General features: G+C 48.7%; 1 protein-coding gene across 10 annotated transcripts in view; it reads left to right on the top strand.

Moving 5' to 3' along the window:
- TRERF1 (transcriptional regulating factor 1) overlaps positions 1-13789 on the top strand; it is a 325893-nt gene that overhangs the window by 269256 nt on the left and 42848 nt on the right. For all 10 annotated transcript variants that reach the window (XM_058432368.1, XM_032140707.2, XM_032140709.2 and 7 more), the window contains one exon: positions 12071-13761. In XM_058432368.1, the coding sequence (XP_058288351.1) occupies positions 12328-13761 (1434 nt within the window). In that variant the 5' untranslated portion in view covers positions 12071-12327. The remainder of the gene's footprint in view (positions 1-12070; positions 13762-13789) is intronic.

The following is a 13789-nucleotide window of genomic DNA, read 5'->3' as shown; positions in this document are numbered from 1 at the left end:
GACCAACAGGATATCTGCCTTGAGCAAGTCCAGACAGGTTTGGGGGCTTCCCAGGGGAGTGTGACGGTTGCCAGAGGAGGAGCAAACCCAGAAAGGGCAGGACCCCTCTTTATCCCCTGAGGCCTCTCAGTAACCAGAGGCCAACCTTCATCATCCCTCCCACCATCCACATACAAAGCACCAGACAGTGGGAATCTCAGGTAAGGGGGAATTTCACTTCCAACTTTATTCCATAACACTGAATTCTTAGAAGCATTTATGGATTAAAACATACTGTTTTTCTTCATCGTGGCATGCTGTGATTTGGAATAAGTTTGGAACCAGGTCCTCCTGACAGACTTTCTCTGCAGCTCCCATGGACTTGCCTCTCAAGGACATCTTCCCAATTGGCTTCCAGGCCTCCTCCCTCACTCCTTCCTTTCCCCGCCCTCAGCAGCCTCCCAAGGGCCCCGAGAGCCTGCATAGGGTGCCATGAGGGTGAGGCTCCCCCTGGACCCTTGAATGAGGAGCCTCGCTCATCTGCCTGGGAAGGCCGGCCTCCCATAGCAGCATGAAGAACAGGGGAGATGTTGTCAGGCACGGCCAAGTGGCTGGGCTGAACCCTGAGGGCTGCAGGGCATAGAGGCTTCTTCCTGGCTGCCCTGGGTCAGGGCCTCCTGAGCACTCACTCACACTGTCAGGGGAGGCATGCGCTGAGTCCCGGAGACGAGCGAGCGAGCAAGCGAGCCAGGGCTCCCCCTGCCCTCCCGCAGAGCACGAGCCTGCTGGGAGATGGGTGCCTGAGTGAGGCTCACCATCCCCCAGGGCTTCTAGAAGGAGGCCAGAACCGGATCCTCAGAGGCCTGGAGGAGGGAGCGACTCAGGAAGTCTCGCTGGAAGGCCTCCAGCCCCAGTCGCCAGAGGTCCCCTCGGGTTTGTTTGTTGACTCCCAGAATTCCCCAAAAGACCTTAGAACTCTGAGCCAAAGGGACTGTGGCTTGTCCGAGCCCCCTTATCTTAAAAGTGAAAAGCTTGGGACGGTGGCACTGCCCAGGATGTAGCTCGGTGTCGCCGCCGGTGTTTACAGAATGCTCCCACGTGGCACCGACGTCATAACCTGGGATACCCTGGGCTTCCGCAAGGGCTTTTTGTCTGAAACGCAGTCAGGAGACCCAGAGGGGACCCACGACAACCCAAACACAAGAACACTATTGCACGGTTATTTTACGTACTGACTTTGTACATCGCTGACTTTGTTACTGTGTGAGCTGTTTTCCAGAAAAAAAGGGGAGTGGTTGTCCCTTAAGATGATCGCCCCTTCTCTGGGGCCCTGGGTGACCCTTTGGTTTTTTATGCAGCCTGATGTCTTGGAAGGCCATACACCAAAGTCACACCAGCTGATCCGCTTGGGAGTATAGTTCACACACACACAGGCCTGGAGAGTCTGTGGGTCTGGTGCCATCTCAATGTGCGTGGCCAGGATGTGGTAACAGCGCCAGCCACCCCCCTCCCTGTCATCCCTTGCAGAGGAAGTTGGTCTGTGCTGCCCACCTGCTGGAGGCTGTTCTGGCCGCTTGGCCCCATGACGCTAGGTGTGGAGCTTGAGTGATAGCAACAGAGCCTGCAGGTGCTTGACTTGTGTTTTCTCTATTAATAATTCACTCTGAGGCTGTAGGTGGGGCCAAGGGGGTGAGACCTCCCTGCAGCCCACTTCCTCTCTATCTTTATTCCCACCCGTGCTGGGGCCTCATCAGAGCAGCCGGAGGGAAATCTCCTCCCATTCTCCCAGCCCTGCCCTGCCCTGCCCTGCCCAGGACAGCTGCAGGGCCGGGGATCCTTTGTTTGGCTGAAGTCCCAGGTGCTGATTCAGAAGGCCCCACGCCCCAATTTCTTGGGGGCAGGAGTGGAGGATCCTTCCTATGGGCCCTGGGCCCAGACCTCTCCAGCCAAGTGCCCTGCAGAGACCTTCCCGGAGTCCCCCACAGCAAGGGTCTGCCTACTGTACCTCCTGGGCCCTGGCTGGAGTGAACTCATCCTTCTGTGAGGCCCAAGCCCTATATTGTGGCTCCCACCCTGCGAGGCCTGGGGTCACCAGTTGTCCTTCTCTGCCTTCCCCTTGTGACATTCCTTGGGGTCCTTTGGAAGCCTCCTCCTCCCCAGATTGCAATCTTAAAGACACAGGTTTGTCCCATAGCAGCCCTGGCATAGAAGGTCCTCAGTGTGAGTTGGTATAAAAGACTGTAAAGGATGACAGGACACAGATGCTGGTCTGAGCTCTGAGGGCCTCGGTTCATGTGACTGTAAACCTCATGAGGCCAGGGGCCCTTGTGACATCTCATCTCTCCTGGCACAAAGCAGGTCTTCAATCTGATTGATGATTGATTCTGAAATTCTCTTAGCAGCTCCTCCTTAGGGGACACATGTGATCATGAAAGCATTTGGGTCACTCAGGGAATCACGTGTGGATTGTGTTGGTGCTCCTCTGTCCCATCTTCTTTCTGCAGACCCTTCAGCTGGACCATCTGTCAACCTCACCGCCACCAGGTGATGGGGGATGGTGTCAACTGTGGGTTGGGAGGAAGCTTCCTGGGGAGCCAGGCAAGCTGGAGTGTTCCTCGTCCCTGGCATGCCCCACTCAGAGCCTATTGCACCTCTCCCTTTAGGCTGAAAGGTGCGGTGAGTGTAGGTTCTAAGTCTGCTACAGGATCTCTGTATTTGCATCTGCTACTTTCTCCTTGGAACCATAGGCTGTAGCTGACTTTATCAGTACTGATGTGAGGGTTGTTAATCCCAGGTAGCTGTGTTGGAGCTTGTTCCATTCTAGTCTCCCAGAGCAGTTTGTCATACAGGAAGTGCTCAGCCACGTCAGTTACATCAATTTAACATCGCCTCCCCTCCCTAGCTTCTGTGTGTCGTAAAAGGAGAGGTGGAGACCACATTGGTCTCTACACTGTGTGCATTTGCCCCCTAAACAGTCGTCGGATCTATGCAGTGAATACCAACTGGATCCAGAACCCTGAATTTCGTTTCTACAAGTCAGGTTAAGATGAGGCAGAGATTGTGTGGATTTTATTCAGGCTCTCTCTCTAGAAAAACTTTGCTTCAATTATCTGGATATAGAGAAAGCCATGACTGAAGTCCAGAGAGGGCAAATGACTTGCCCAGGGTCACATGGAGTCAGTAGGACCAAAGCCCAGGTCCTGTCTTCTATTGTAGTGTTCTTCTTCTTTTTCTTCTTCTTCTTCCTTCTTTCTTCTTCTTATTTATTTATTTATTTATTATTTTGAGATAGGGCTAGCGTGCAGTGGTATAATCACCACTCACTGCAGCCTCAACTTCCCAGGCCCAGGTGATTCTCCCATCTCAGCCTCCCAAGTAGGCGCATGCCACTACACCCAGCTAATTGTTTGTAGAAATGGGGTCTCACTGTGTTGCCTAGATTTATCTTAAATTCCTGGGTTCAAGTGATCTGTGGGCCTTGGCCTCCCAAAGTGCTGGATTACAGGCATGAGCCACCACTCCCAGCTTTTTCCAATGCTCTTCTAACTACCCCATATTCACAGAGCCAAAGCCCATGTTCCTAATCTCCCTACAATCCTAGCCATGTCAGGACTGCTGCGGGACAAACCTGTATCTTTAAGCTCACAATCTGAGGGAGGATGAGGCTTCAAAAAGGCCCCAAAGAATGTCACAAGGAGAAGGCAGAAAAGGGCAACTGGCGCCGGGCGCGGTGGCTCACGCTTGTAATCCCAGCACTTTGGGAGGCCGAGGCGGGCGGATCACGAGGTCAGGAGATCGAGACCACGGTGAAACCCCGTCTCTACTAAAAATACAAAAAATTAGCCGGGCGTGGTGGCGGGCGCCTGTAGTCCCAGCTACTCGGAGAGGCTGAGGCAGGAGAATGGCGTGAACCCGGGAGGCGGAGCTTGCAGTGAGCCGAGATTGCGCCACTGCACTCCAGCCTGGGTGAGAGAGTGAGACTCTGTCTCAAAAAAAAAAAAAAAAAAGAAAAGGGCAACTGGCAACCCCAGGCCTCACAGGGCAGGAGCCACAATATGAGACTCAAGCCACACAGGAGGGGAGAGGTCATCCCAGCCAGGGCCCTGGAGGTGGAGCAGGCAGACCCCCTGCTGTTGGATACTTAGGGAAGGTAGTATGAAACAAATGTGTCCAGGAATATATCAACAAGGCCCACTCAGACCATGGCTGCCTCCTCCAGGAATTTACCCTAGACTTCTGCAGCCCCCACTTCTCTCCCCATGTCTTTAGTTTCCATACTGCTCCATGGCAGCTAGGAAGAGAGAGAAGTGGCATATGGTAGTCACAGTGGGGAGATGATGTTAAAGTCCCTGGTAAAAAACTACAGCCAGCCCAGAGGAAAGATGGCAGTGACAGTGACAACCAAAAAGTGAAATCGGTCCAATCTCTATTTCCTAATGAGGAACCACCTGCAGGAAGCAAAATCCAAATCCTCCATTCTGCAGGTTCCTGGGCTATGCGTCGGGCTTCTTACTGATCCCCAGGGCTTGGAGGGAGCAATTGATGCTACAGGGTGAGACCTGAGGGTGGAGAAATGAATGTTTCTTGCTGCCCAAAGGGAGCCTTGAAAATCCTCCCACAGCCCAGAGTCAGCAGGAAAGCCGGGGCTGTGAAGGAGTAAGAGTGAACCACTCACTGCACAGAGGAAGATTTAGGTGCTAACCGCTGTCATTGGCAGCACATGCCCACGATAATCAGGTTACTGGATTATTAAATACCCACTGGAATTATTTAGAAGGCTAATCAGAAAGCATTTAGAACAACAACGGTGCTAAAAAGAAGACCGCGAACTGCGGCCCACATCCTGGAGAGCCGCCCTTGGCTCCTGCCTGCTTGGGGGAGCTGGGAGTGAGCTGGAGTAAGAGCAGCCCCAGGGGAGTCGAGTGAAGCTTCCTTGACAGGGCTGAGAGGAAGGCTGGACTAAAACACAAGCCAAGGCATTTGGAGAATTGTGTATACAGTCTCTAACTGACGGCCCAGGGTCAGAAAAAGGAAAATCTTTTTGGTTTTTCTTCCTCAAACAAGCAATGGTGGTCTGGCTGGAGCAGGGTGTTACCCCTTCTGAATTGTAAGCAAACAAGTCCTGCTGAGACCTTGGCCAAAATCAACTTCCTCTCCTGGTGTATCTCTCTGTCTGTGTCTCTGGTTCAAAGGGTGGCCCTTAGGACAGATATCCTCCTTGCAGATTGCGGCCTTGTCTCCTGGTGCCCCAGGCCAGGGGGTGGGGTGTGGAGAGACTTTGATGCTCCATCTAGAACAGGGGTCAAGCAAACCGGAGGTCAGGCCAGATCCAGCCCACACCTATTCTTGTACTGCCTGTGAGTGAAGAAGGATTTTTACATTTTTAATTGGTTGAAGAAAAATCAAAAGAAGAACAGCATTTGGCATGTGAAAATTATATAAAATTCAAGTTTCAGTGTCCATAAATAAAGTTGTATTGGAACACAGCCACGCCCATTCATTTATATATGGTCTGTGGCCGCTTTCACGCTACCGTGGCAGCGTTGTGACGGAAACCATATGTATGGGCCCCAAAGCTGAAAATATTTACTAGCTGGCCCTGTATAGAAAAAGTGTGCTGGGAGGTCTCTGTAGAGCCTTGTTATTATCTACAGCACTCCATAAATTTGGTGCTTTAGGGCACTATGCCGTCAACAGAAACTAGGAAACTAGGAAATTCTGTCCCTTAGTCCATGTCAGAGGCATGGGACCTGCAGAGGGGAACAAGCCACTCTAGGTCTCCTTTGCCTGGCACAGTGTTGCAGTTCAGTGAGCGTTTGTTGAGCATCTGCTATGTCCCAGTCCCTGAGGACACCACATGGGCAGGCTGCTGTCCCTACATCACAGTGACAGGGCAGCCAGTGTAGAGACAGGCACGGAAGTGGGTCGCCTGAGTGTGACATGGTCAGTGCAGAGGAAAAGCGGTCACAGGCTCTGTGGGAGCGTGGAGTGGCACCTTAGGTTCTGAGTGGGCGTTTATTTGTTGAGCCTGCCCTGGAATCCTGGAGTCCTGCTCTAAGGAAGAAATTGACCGAAGAAATGGGAAAGTAGCAGTTCTGTTAATTAGTTCGTGAATGAAAAAGCTCCTGGTACAAATTACCCAGTAGAAATTGTTACACATAATGAGCAAAACAGTTACCTTGTTAGAAAAATAATAAAGACTTGAATCCTGAGTTGGTATTATAAGAATTCTGTGAGATTGACTAATCCACTAAGAAGAACAGTTTCCAGGTTTTAAATGATATGTTTAAAATAGCCTTTTGGCAAGATGCTAAACCACGGCCTAGCACGCTACCATCTGTATAAGAGGGGCTGTGCATTAGTGTTCTTTTATGAGCATACAGTGTCTCTAGGAGGATATATAAGAACCTGATTGACTGTCCCAGAAAGGGTGCTGGGTGGCTGGGGATGGGGGTGGAAGGTGGAGGGAGACTTTTCACGCCCTTATTTTTACAATTTGCATGATTTTCACTTTATTTACAGGCATTTATTTAGGATAATTTTTGCTGTTTTGCATATCCATTTTAACCTTTTGAATTTTGAACCATGTGAATATAGTACCTATTCAAAAAATATTACATTTAACGTAAAATAAATAGCACATGTTTTGCCATTATCTCTGTATGGTGTTTTAGGAAAAATCATTTTCTCCTTCTCTCTCTCTTTTTATTTTTATTTTTTGAGACAGGGTCTGACTCTCTTGCCTAGGCTGGTGTGAAATGGCTTGATCTCGGCTCACTGCAACCTTGACCTCCTGGGTTCAAGGGATTCTTGTGCCTTAGCCTCCCAAGTAGCTGGGACTACAGGTGTGTACCACCACGCCTGGCTAATTTCTGTATTTTTTTTTTTTAGTAGAGACAGGGTTTTGCCATGTTGGCCATATTGGTCTTGAACTCCTGGCCTCAAGTAATCCACCCGCCTTGGCCTCCCAAAGTGCTAGGATTACAGGCTTGAGCCATTTTCCTCTTCTTTCATTGAACAAATGAGGCTTGATTTTCTACCGTTAGCGAGGCACTGTTCTAGGCCCAGAAATTACATCTCTGGGCCTCTGTTTCTCTGTTTCCTCATCTGTAATGTGGAGATACTGGATCATCTCTGGGGCAGAGGTCTTCAACTTGAGCGTGCATCGGACTCACCAAGAGGGCTCTTTAAAACACAGACTGCTGAGCCACAGCCTGAGTTTCTGATTTGGTGGGTCTGGATGGGGCCTAAGAATTAGTATTTGTTATTTCCCAGGTGATGCTGGGGCTGCTAGCCCAAGAACCACACTTTGAGAACCCACCAAGGGTTCAATCTAGCGTTCTGTGCTTGTGAATAAACTATATTCTAGTTCTGGAAATGTCAACGAATAAAGAATAGCCTCCTGCAACTCAGAATGTGAAGTAATCCCTTTCCCTAGCAGTTTGGGAAGACTTAACAAAGCAAACATGTCAACAGAAGTTCAATTATCTAGTTTCCATTCTACCCACAGGGCCATAGAAGAGAGACATGAAATCAATAGTGCTCAAAGTTGGGTGAGTTTCAACAAGTAATTCTTCCTGGGTGTGGTGACTTTGTGTAAGCCTTTTAAGGAAGGCTAAGTGGAGAGGTTTAAGCCTGGTAGAGCATTCTGAAATAGCCAGGCCTAATGCCCAAAGGCTAATACTGTTGGATGTCACTTTAAGGCCCACTACAACTTATCCCTTTCTTACAGATTTAGCCTGATCATTGGTGAGTTCTGGACAAGGACATGATGTCCCAGCATGAACTCCTGCACCTGACTTTTTGCCTTTGTTCATCCCTGTCCGGAATACCCTTCCTGGTCCTCTCCACCTCTGTAAGCCCTATTTGTCTATCAGGACTGAGGTGCAATCTGACTATTCTTCATGAGAACGTAAGAACTTCTTAATCTATACTGAGTATCTTTTTCTGCCTGTCTCAACTCACTGGCATATTTGATCATTGTTTTCTAATTTTTTCTCATTTGTTGATTTATTCATTCAATAAACACTGCCCTTCCTTCAACAAATCCTTATTGGAGTCCTACAACGTGCTGGGCATTATGGTTGGTTTGAGGAAGAGACTCCTAGGGAAAAATAGACCTGGTTCCTGCTCTAATGGAGAGAGATCCATTAATCAAATAATTGCACTGGTGGAAGTACAATTACAAGCAGAAGAGGGTAGTCTGAAGGAAAGGAATATGGTTTTATGAGAACATATAAGAAAGGAATCTGATGTAGACTTGGGTATTGGGGTCAGAGTGAACTTTGAGAATGTGTAGTTTGAGCTGAGATCTGAAGGATACCCAGTGGCGGGGAGGAGGGGAAGAGCTCTCCAAATGGTGAGGGGACATCATGTACAAAGGCCGTACAGTGGAAGGGAGCATGGCAGGTTCAAGGAAAGAGCTCTCTGAAAACAGCATCCAGTTTGGGAGAGATGATGTTGAATTGCCTTTGAATATGGACGTGGTGACGTAGAATAGGCAGCTGATCAGGATCTCAGACTGTCTGAGCTGGGGGCAGTCTTTGGGTGTCAGAAAGGATGAGTGGTGGATGAGGCTATCGAAGGAGCGAATATGTGTGAGGAAAGGAGTGGGTGTCTCAGACTGGTCATAAGCCCCAGTGGGCCAGAGCATTTCAAGGAAGGAGAGTTGCTTCCCACTGGCAAGGCAGGGAATATTTCTCTTATTTCTCCCTCTCTCCCTGCTCACTGTCTTCTGAGTTCTGGTCTTAATTATGCCTCACCTGGTTGCAGCAAGAGTCTGCTAATTCAGTGCTTCTCAAATTTTCGTGTGCACATGACTCACTTGGGGGTGGGCATCATCTCAATAAAATACAGATTCTGATTCAATAGTTCTCAACCGGAGCCTGAGATTCTGCATTTCTAACCAGCTCCCAGGTGACCTGGACCACCCTTTGAGCAGCGAGGTTCATTAGTCTCCTTGCTTCTGAAGCTCAGCACTCTCACGCCCAGCATCCTTTCATTGCTGCAGCCATCCTTGGCCAGCCTCCCCTTCCACCCATGGCTCGCCTTCCTCCACCCTTCACTCCACCAAATGCAACCCCTCATCTGAAGTTTTCCGTCTCTTTCTCTCATAGTTCAGAAAGGGACAGACCAACTCAGCTCACTCCCAGGTAGAGGGGGACAACTGCAGTGGTCTTCAAACTTTTCTGTTTAAAATCCTCCCTAAAAGAATCTTTTAAAACTCTTTGCCCCTTCATACAGTTTTAAGTTTACACACACATTTTTTAATGATACATTTGCTGAAGATACCATTTCCAGTATGTTGTAAACATTGATATTTTTAAGCAAAACTATTACATCACTGTTTTAAATTTATCCAGTGGAATCTAAACACCATAGCAATGTAATACCTCCCGTCATCCATTTTAAAAACGCATGAACACCCTCTTTAATAGTCAGTTTTCCTTTTTCTTCTGGAAATTGTATTTTCATTTCACTTGCCCTATGGAATTTTATCCTAATGTGATCTGCGTAATATATTTTTATGCTTGGAACTTTTTCACTTGTTTCCCTACCATATTTTTCTGTAACAATTTTATATAAAGTTGAAACTTTTTTAATTTCCTAAAATCAAAAGATCTAAGTATTAAAATGTTCTTCCGGTTTGAGTTATCACAATTATTAATAGTACACAGTTGATCAAAACATTAAATGTATTACTAATTTGGATAAATAGTAAGCATAAATAGTTAAATTATATTGAAAATGCATCTCTAAATGAAATGGTGGTACTGGGTAACTTTTTTGGGGGGGTGACTTTTTAAAATAAACTTTTTTTAATTGACATACGACATATACACCTTTATGTGTATGACCAGGTCATAGGGTATAGCTTGAATTACAGCAGAGTGAGAATGACCATGCAGTTACCATCCAGGTCTAGAAATAAAATATTGCTGGTGCTGAGCTATATTTTCAATTTCATTATCCATGGAAGAATATTATTGATTACTAGCATGAGACAAGGATCAGCATTTATTGTGTTTCCATTTTTCGTTCTCCCTGGTGCAGTACATGAGAAGTTTGCCCTTCTTTTTGTAAAGGTGGGTGATTAGGAAGGAGAAGTCCTAAAAGGACAGCTTGCACCTCTGCCATCCATGAGTTCTAGAAAGAATTTCAAGTTAAGGATCTAGGAATTGAACCTCTTTTTTTTTTTTTTAGATGGAGTTTTGCTCCTGTTACCAAGGCTGGAGTGCAGTGGGACAATCTGGGCTCATTGCAACCTTTGCCTCCCGGATTCAAGTGAATCTCCTGCCTCAGCCTCCTAAGTAGCTGGGATTACAAGCACCTGCCACCAGGCCCAGCTAATTTTTTTATTTTTGATAGAGATGGGCGGATCATGAGGTCAGGAGATCGAGACCATCCTGGCTAACATGGTGAAACCCCGTCTCTACTAAAAATACAAAATTAGCTGGGCGTGGTGGCAGGCATCTGTAGTCCCAGCTACTCAGGAGGCTAAGGCAGGAGAATCGCTTGAACTCAGGAGGCGGAGGTTGCAGTGAGCCAAGATCGCACCATTGCCCTCCAGCCTGGGCAACAGAGCGAGACTCCATCTCAAAAAAAAAAAAAAAGAGATGAGGTCTTGCTGTGTTGCCCAGGCTAGTCTTGAACTCCTTAGCTCAAGTAATCCTCACCTCAGTCTCCTGATAGGTGGGGGTACAGGTGCGTGCCATCACACCCTGCTTCTCTTATTTTTACCTTTTGATTACATGCATCTTTTTCCCCTTTGTAATTATTGATGCGACTCATCACCTTTTCTAACTACATGCTTGAGAGCAGGTCTATGTCTTAGTCATTTCTCAGCATTGTGCCTTACGGTTAATAGGTGTCTAATAAATATGTGTTGAACAGATAAATTGATTAATGCGTATCTTAAACTTCTTTATATTTCCCACGGGTCCTAGAATAGTGTTGGGCTTTCAATAGCAAGGTCTCAGAAGAATGGATGAATTAATCAATGAACAAAACAATGAATTAACAAATCAATGAACTACTGAGCCATTGAACAATGGCTCGAAAGTAAGAGATTTTGGGCCGGGCGCGGTGGCTCACGCCTGTAATCCCAGCACTTTGGGAGGCCGAGGCGGGCGGATCATGAGGTCAGGAGATCGAGACCATCCTGGCTAACACAGTGTAACCCCATCTCTACTAAAAATACAAAAAAAAATTAGCCGGGCGAGGTGGCGGGCACCTGTTGTCCCAGCTACTTGGGAGGCTGAGGCAGGAGAATGGCGTGAACCCCAGGAGGCGGAGCCTGCAGTGAGCCGAGATCGCGCCACTGCACTCCAGCCTGGGCGACAGCGAGACTCTGTCTCAAAAAAAAAAAAAAGAAAGTAAGAGAGTTTGCATCTCATATGAGAGTTAAGATCTGCAGACTCAGTGAAAAGGGTGTGGAGTGCATGACCCTGGCTATTTCTAATCGAGTCTCCTGTTTCATATATATATATATATATATATGTGTGTGTGTGTGTGTGTATATATGTGTATATATGTATATATGTGTATATATGTGTATATATGTGCATATGTGTATATATGTGTATATATGTGCATATATGTGTGTATATGTGCATATATGTATATATGTGCATATATGTATATATGTGTATATATGTATATATAGACGTATATATACACATATATATGCGTATATATGTGTATATATACGTCTATATATACATATATACACACACACACACACACACACGGGGGGGGGTGCAGTTTTACGCAGTTACCTAGGCTACAGTGCAGTGGTGCAGTCGTAACTCAGTGCAGCCTTAAACTTGTGGTCCCAAGTGATCCTCCTTCCTCAGCCTCCTGAGCAGCTGGGACTACAGGCGCATGCCACCACACCCAGCTAATTTAAAAACATTTTTGAGACGGGATCTCCCTATGTTGCCCAGGTTGGTCTCAAATGAACCTCGTGTCTCAGCCTCCCAGGTAGCTGGGATTATATATTTATTTTTATCACTGGTCATGGTAGATATCAATTGTTCATCACAAAACATCCAAATAAATCCTTTCCTGTCTTTTGCATCTTGCCTTGCAGGTGTGAGCGACGTCTCCTCACCACAGTGCTGTGTGGTCCGTACCTCAGCCAGGAAGAGGATGTGAAACCCCCCGCCCTGCACATGAGTGGTACAGGCCAACAGGAACACCTGGCTCCAGCCACGTTCACAGACATGTCAGCCGTGGAGTAGTGCCGACACTTTCTCTCAGCTTCTCAGGGTTTCAGTCCTTTTGGGTTTGTTTTATTTACCTTTTTTATGGTTTTGTGGCTGGACGTTCACAACCAAGGCAGACAGCATGGGTGACCAGCAGCTGTACAAGACCAACCATGTGGCCCATGGTAGTGAGAACCTTTTCTACCAACAGCCACCACTTGGCGTCCACAGCGGGCTGAACCACAACTATGGGAATGCAGTAACAGGGGGCGGAATGGAAGCGCCTCAGGCCTCGCCCATCTCCCCCCACTTCCCTCAAGATACACGGGATGGTCTGGGCTTGCCTGTTGGCTCCAAAAACCTTGGCCAAATGGATACCTCGAGGCAGGGAGGGTGGGGAAGTCATGCAGGGCCTGGAAACCATGTCCAGCTACGTGGAAACCTGGCCAACTCAAACATGATGTGGGGGGCGCCAGCCCAGGCTGAGCCCACTGATGGCTACCAATACACCTACTCCCAGGCCAGCGAGATCCGGACCCAGAAGCTTACCAGCGGTGTCTTACACAAGCTGGACTCTTTCACCCAGGTGTTTGCCAACCAAAACCTGCGAATCCAGGTCAACAATATGGCCCAGGTGCTGCACACTCAGTCAGCAGTGATGGATGGAGCCCCTGACAGTGCCCTCCGCCAGCTGCTGTCTCAGAAGCCCATGGAGCCCCCAGCACCGGCTATCCCTTCCCGCTACCAGCAGGTGCCCCAGCAGCCTCACCCTGGTTTCACTGGTGGGCTCTCCAAACCAGCTCTTCAGGTCGGGCAGCACCCTGCCCAAGGGCACCTGTATTATGACTACCAGCAGCCTCTGGCTCAGGTGCCAGTGCAGGGAGGACAGCCACTGCAGGCCCCACAGATGCTGTCACAGCACATGCAACAGATGCAGCAGCACCAGTATTACCCACCGCAGCAACAGCAGCAAGCCGGGCAACAGCGTATCTCCACGCAAGAAATACAGACGCAGCCGCAACAAATTCGCCCATCACAGCCGCAGCCGCCGCCGCCGCAGCAGCCGCAGCAGCTACAGCTGCAGCAGCGACAGGGTTCAATGCAGATACCTCAGTATTATCAGCCCCAACCCATGATGCAGCACTTGCAAGAGCAGCAGCAGCAACAGATACACCTGCAGCCCCCTTCTTATCACAGGGACCCTCACCAGTATACCCCAGAGCAGGCACACGCTGTCCAGCTGATTCCCCTGGGCTCCATGTCCCAGTACTACTACCAGGAGCCCCAGCAGCCCTACAGCCACCCCCTCTACCAGCAGAGCCACCTGTCCCAGCACCAGCAGCGTGAGGACAGTCAGCTGAAGACCTACTCTAGCGACAGACAGGCCCAGGCCATGCTGAGCTCCCATGGGGACCTGGGGCCTCCTGACGCAGGAATGGGAGACCCAGCGAGCTCAGATCTGACCCGGGTCAGCAGCGCCCTCCCCCATCGCCCCCTCCTATCCCCCAGTGGAATCCACCTCAACAACATGGGGCCTCAGCATCAGCAGCTGTCTCCCAGTGCCATGTGGCCCCAGGTATTCTCCCAGTGGAAGTTTCTCTCAA

Source organism: Hylobates moloch, unplaced genomic scaffold (assembly GCF_009828535.3).
Source record: "Hylobates moloch isolate HMO894 unplaced genomic scaffold, HMol_V3 SCAFFOLD_20, whole genome shotgun sequence".
Lineage (NCBI taxonomy): Eukaryota > Metazoa > Chordata > Mammalia > Primates > Hylobatidae > Hylobates > Hylobates moloch.
Note: the sequence above shows the minus strand (reverse complement) of the source record. Positions and strands in the feature narration are given on the sequence as shown.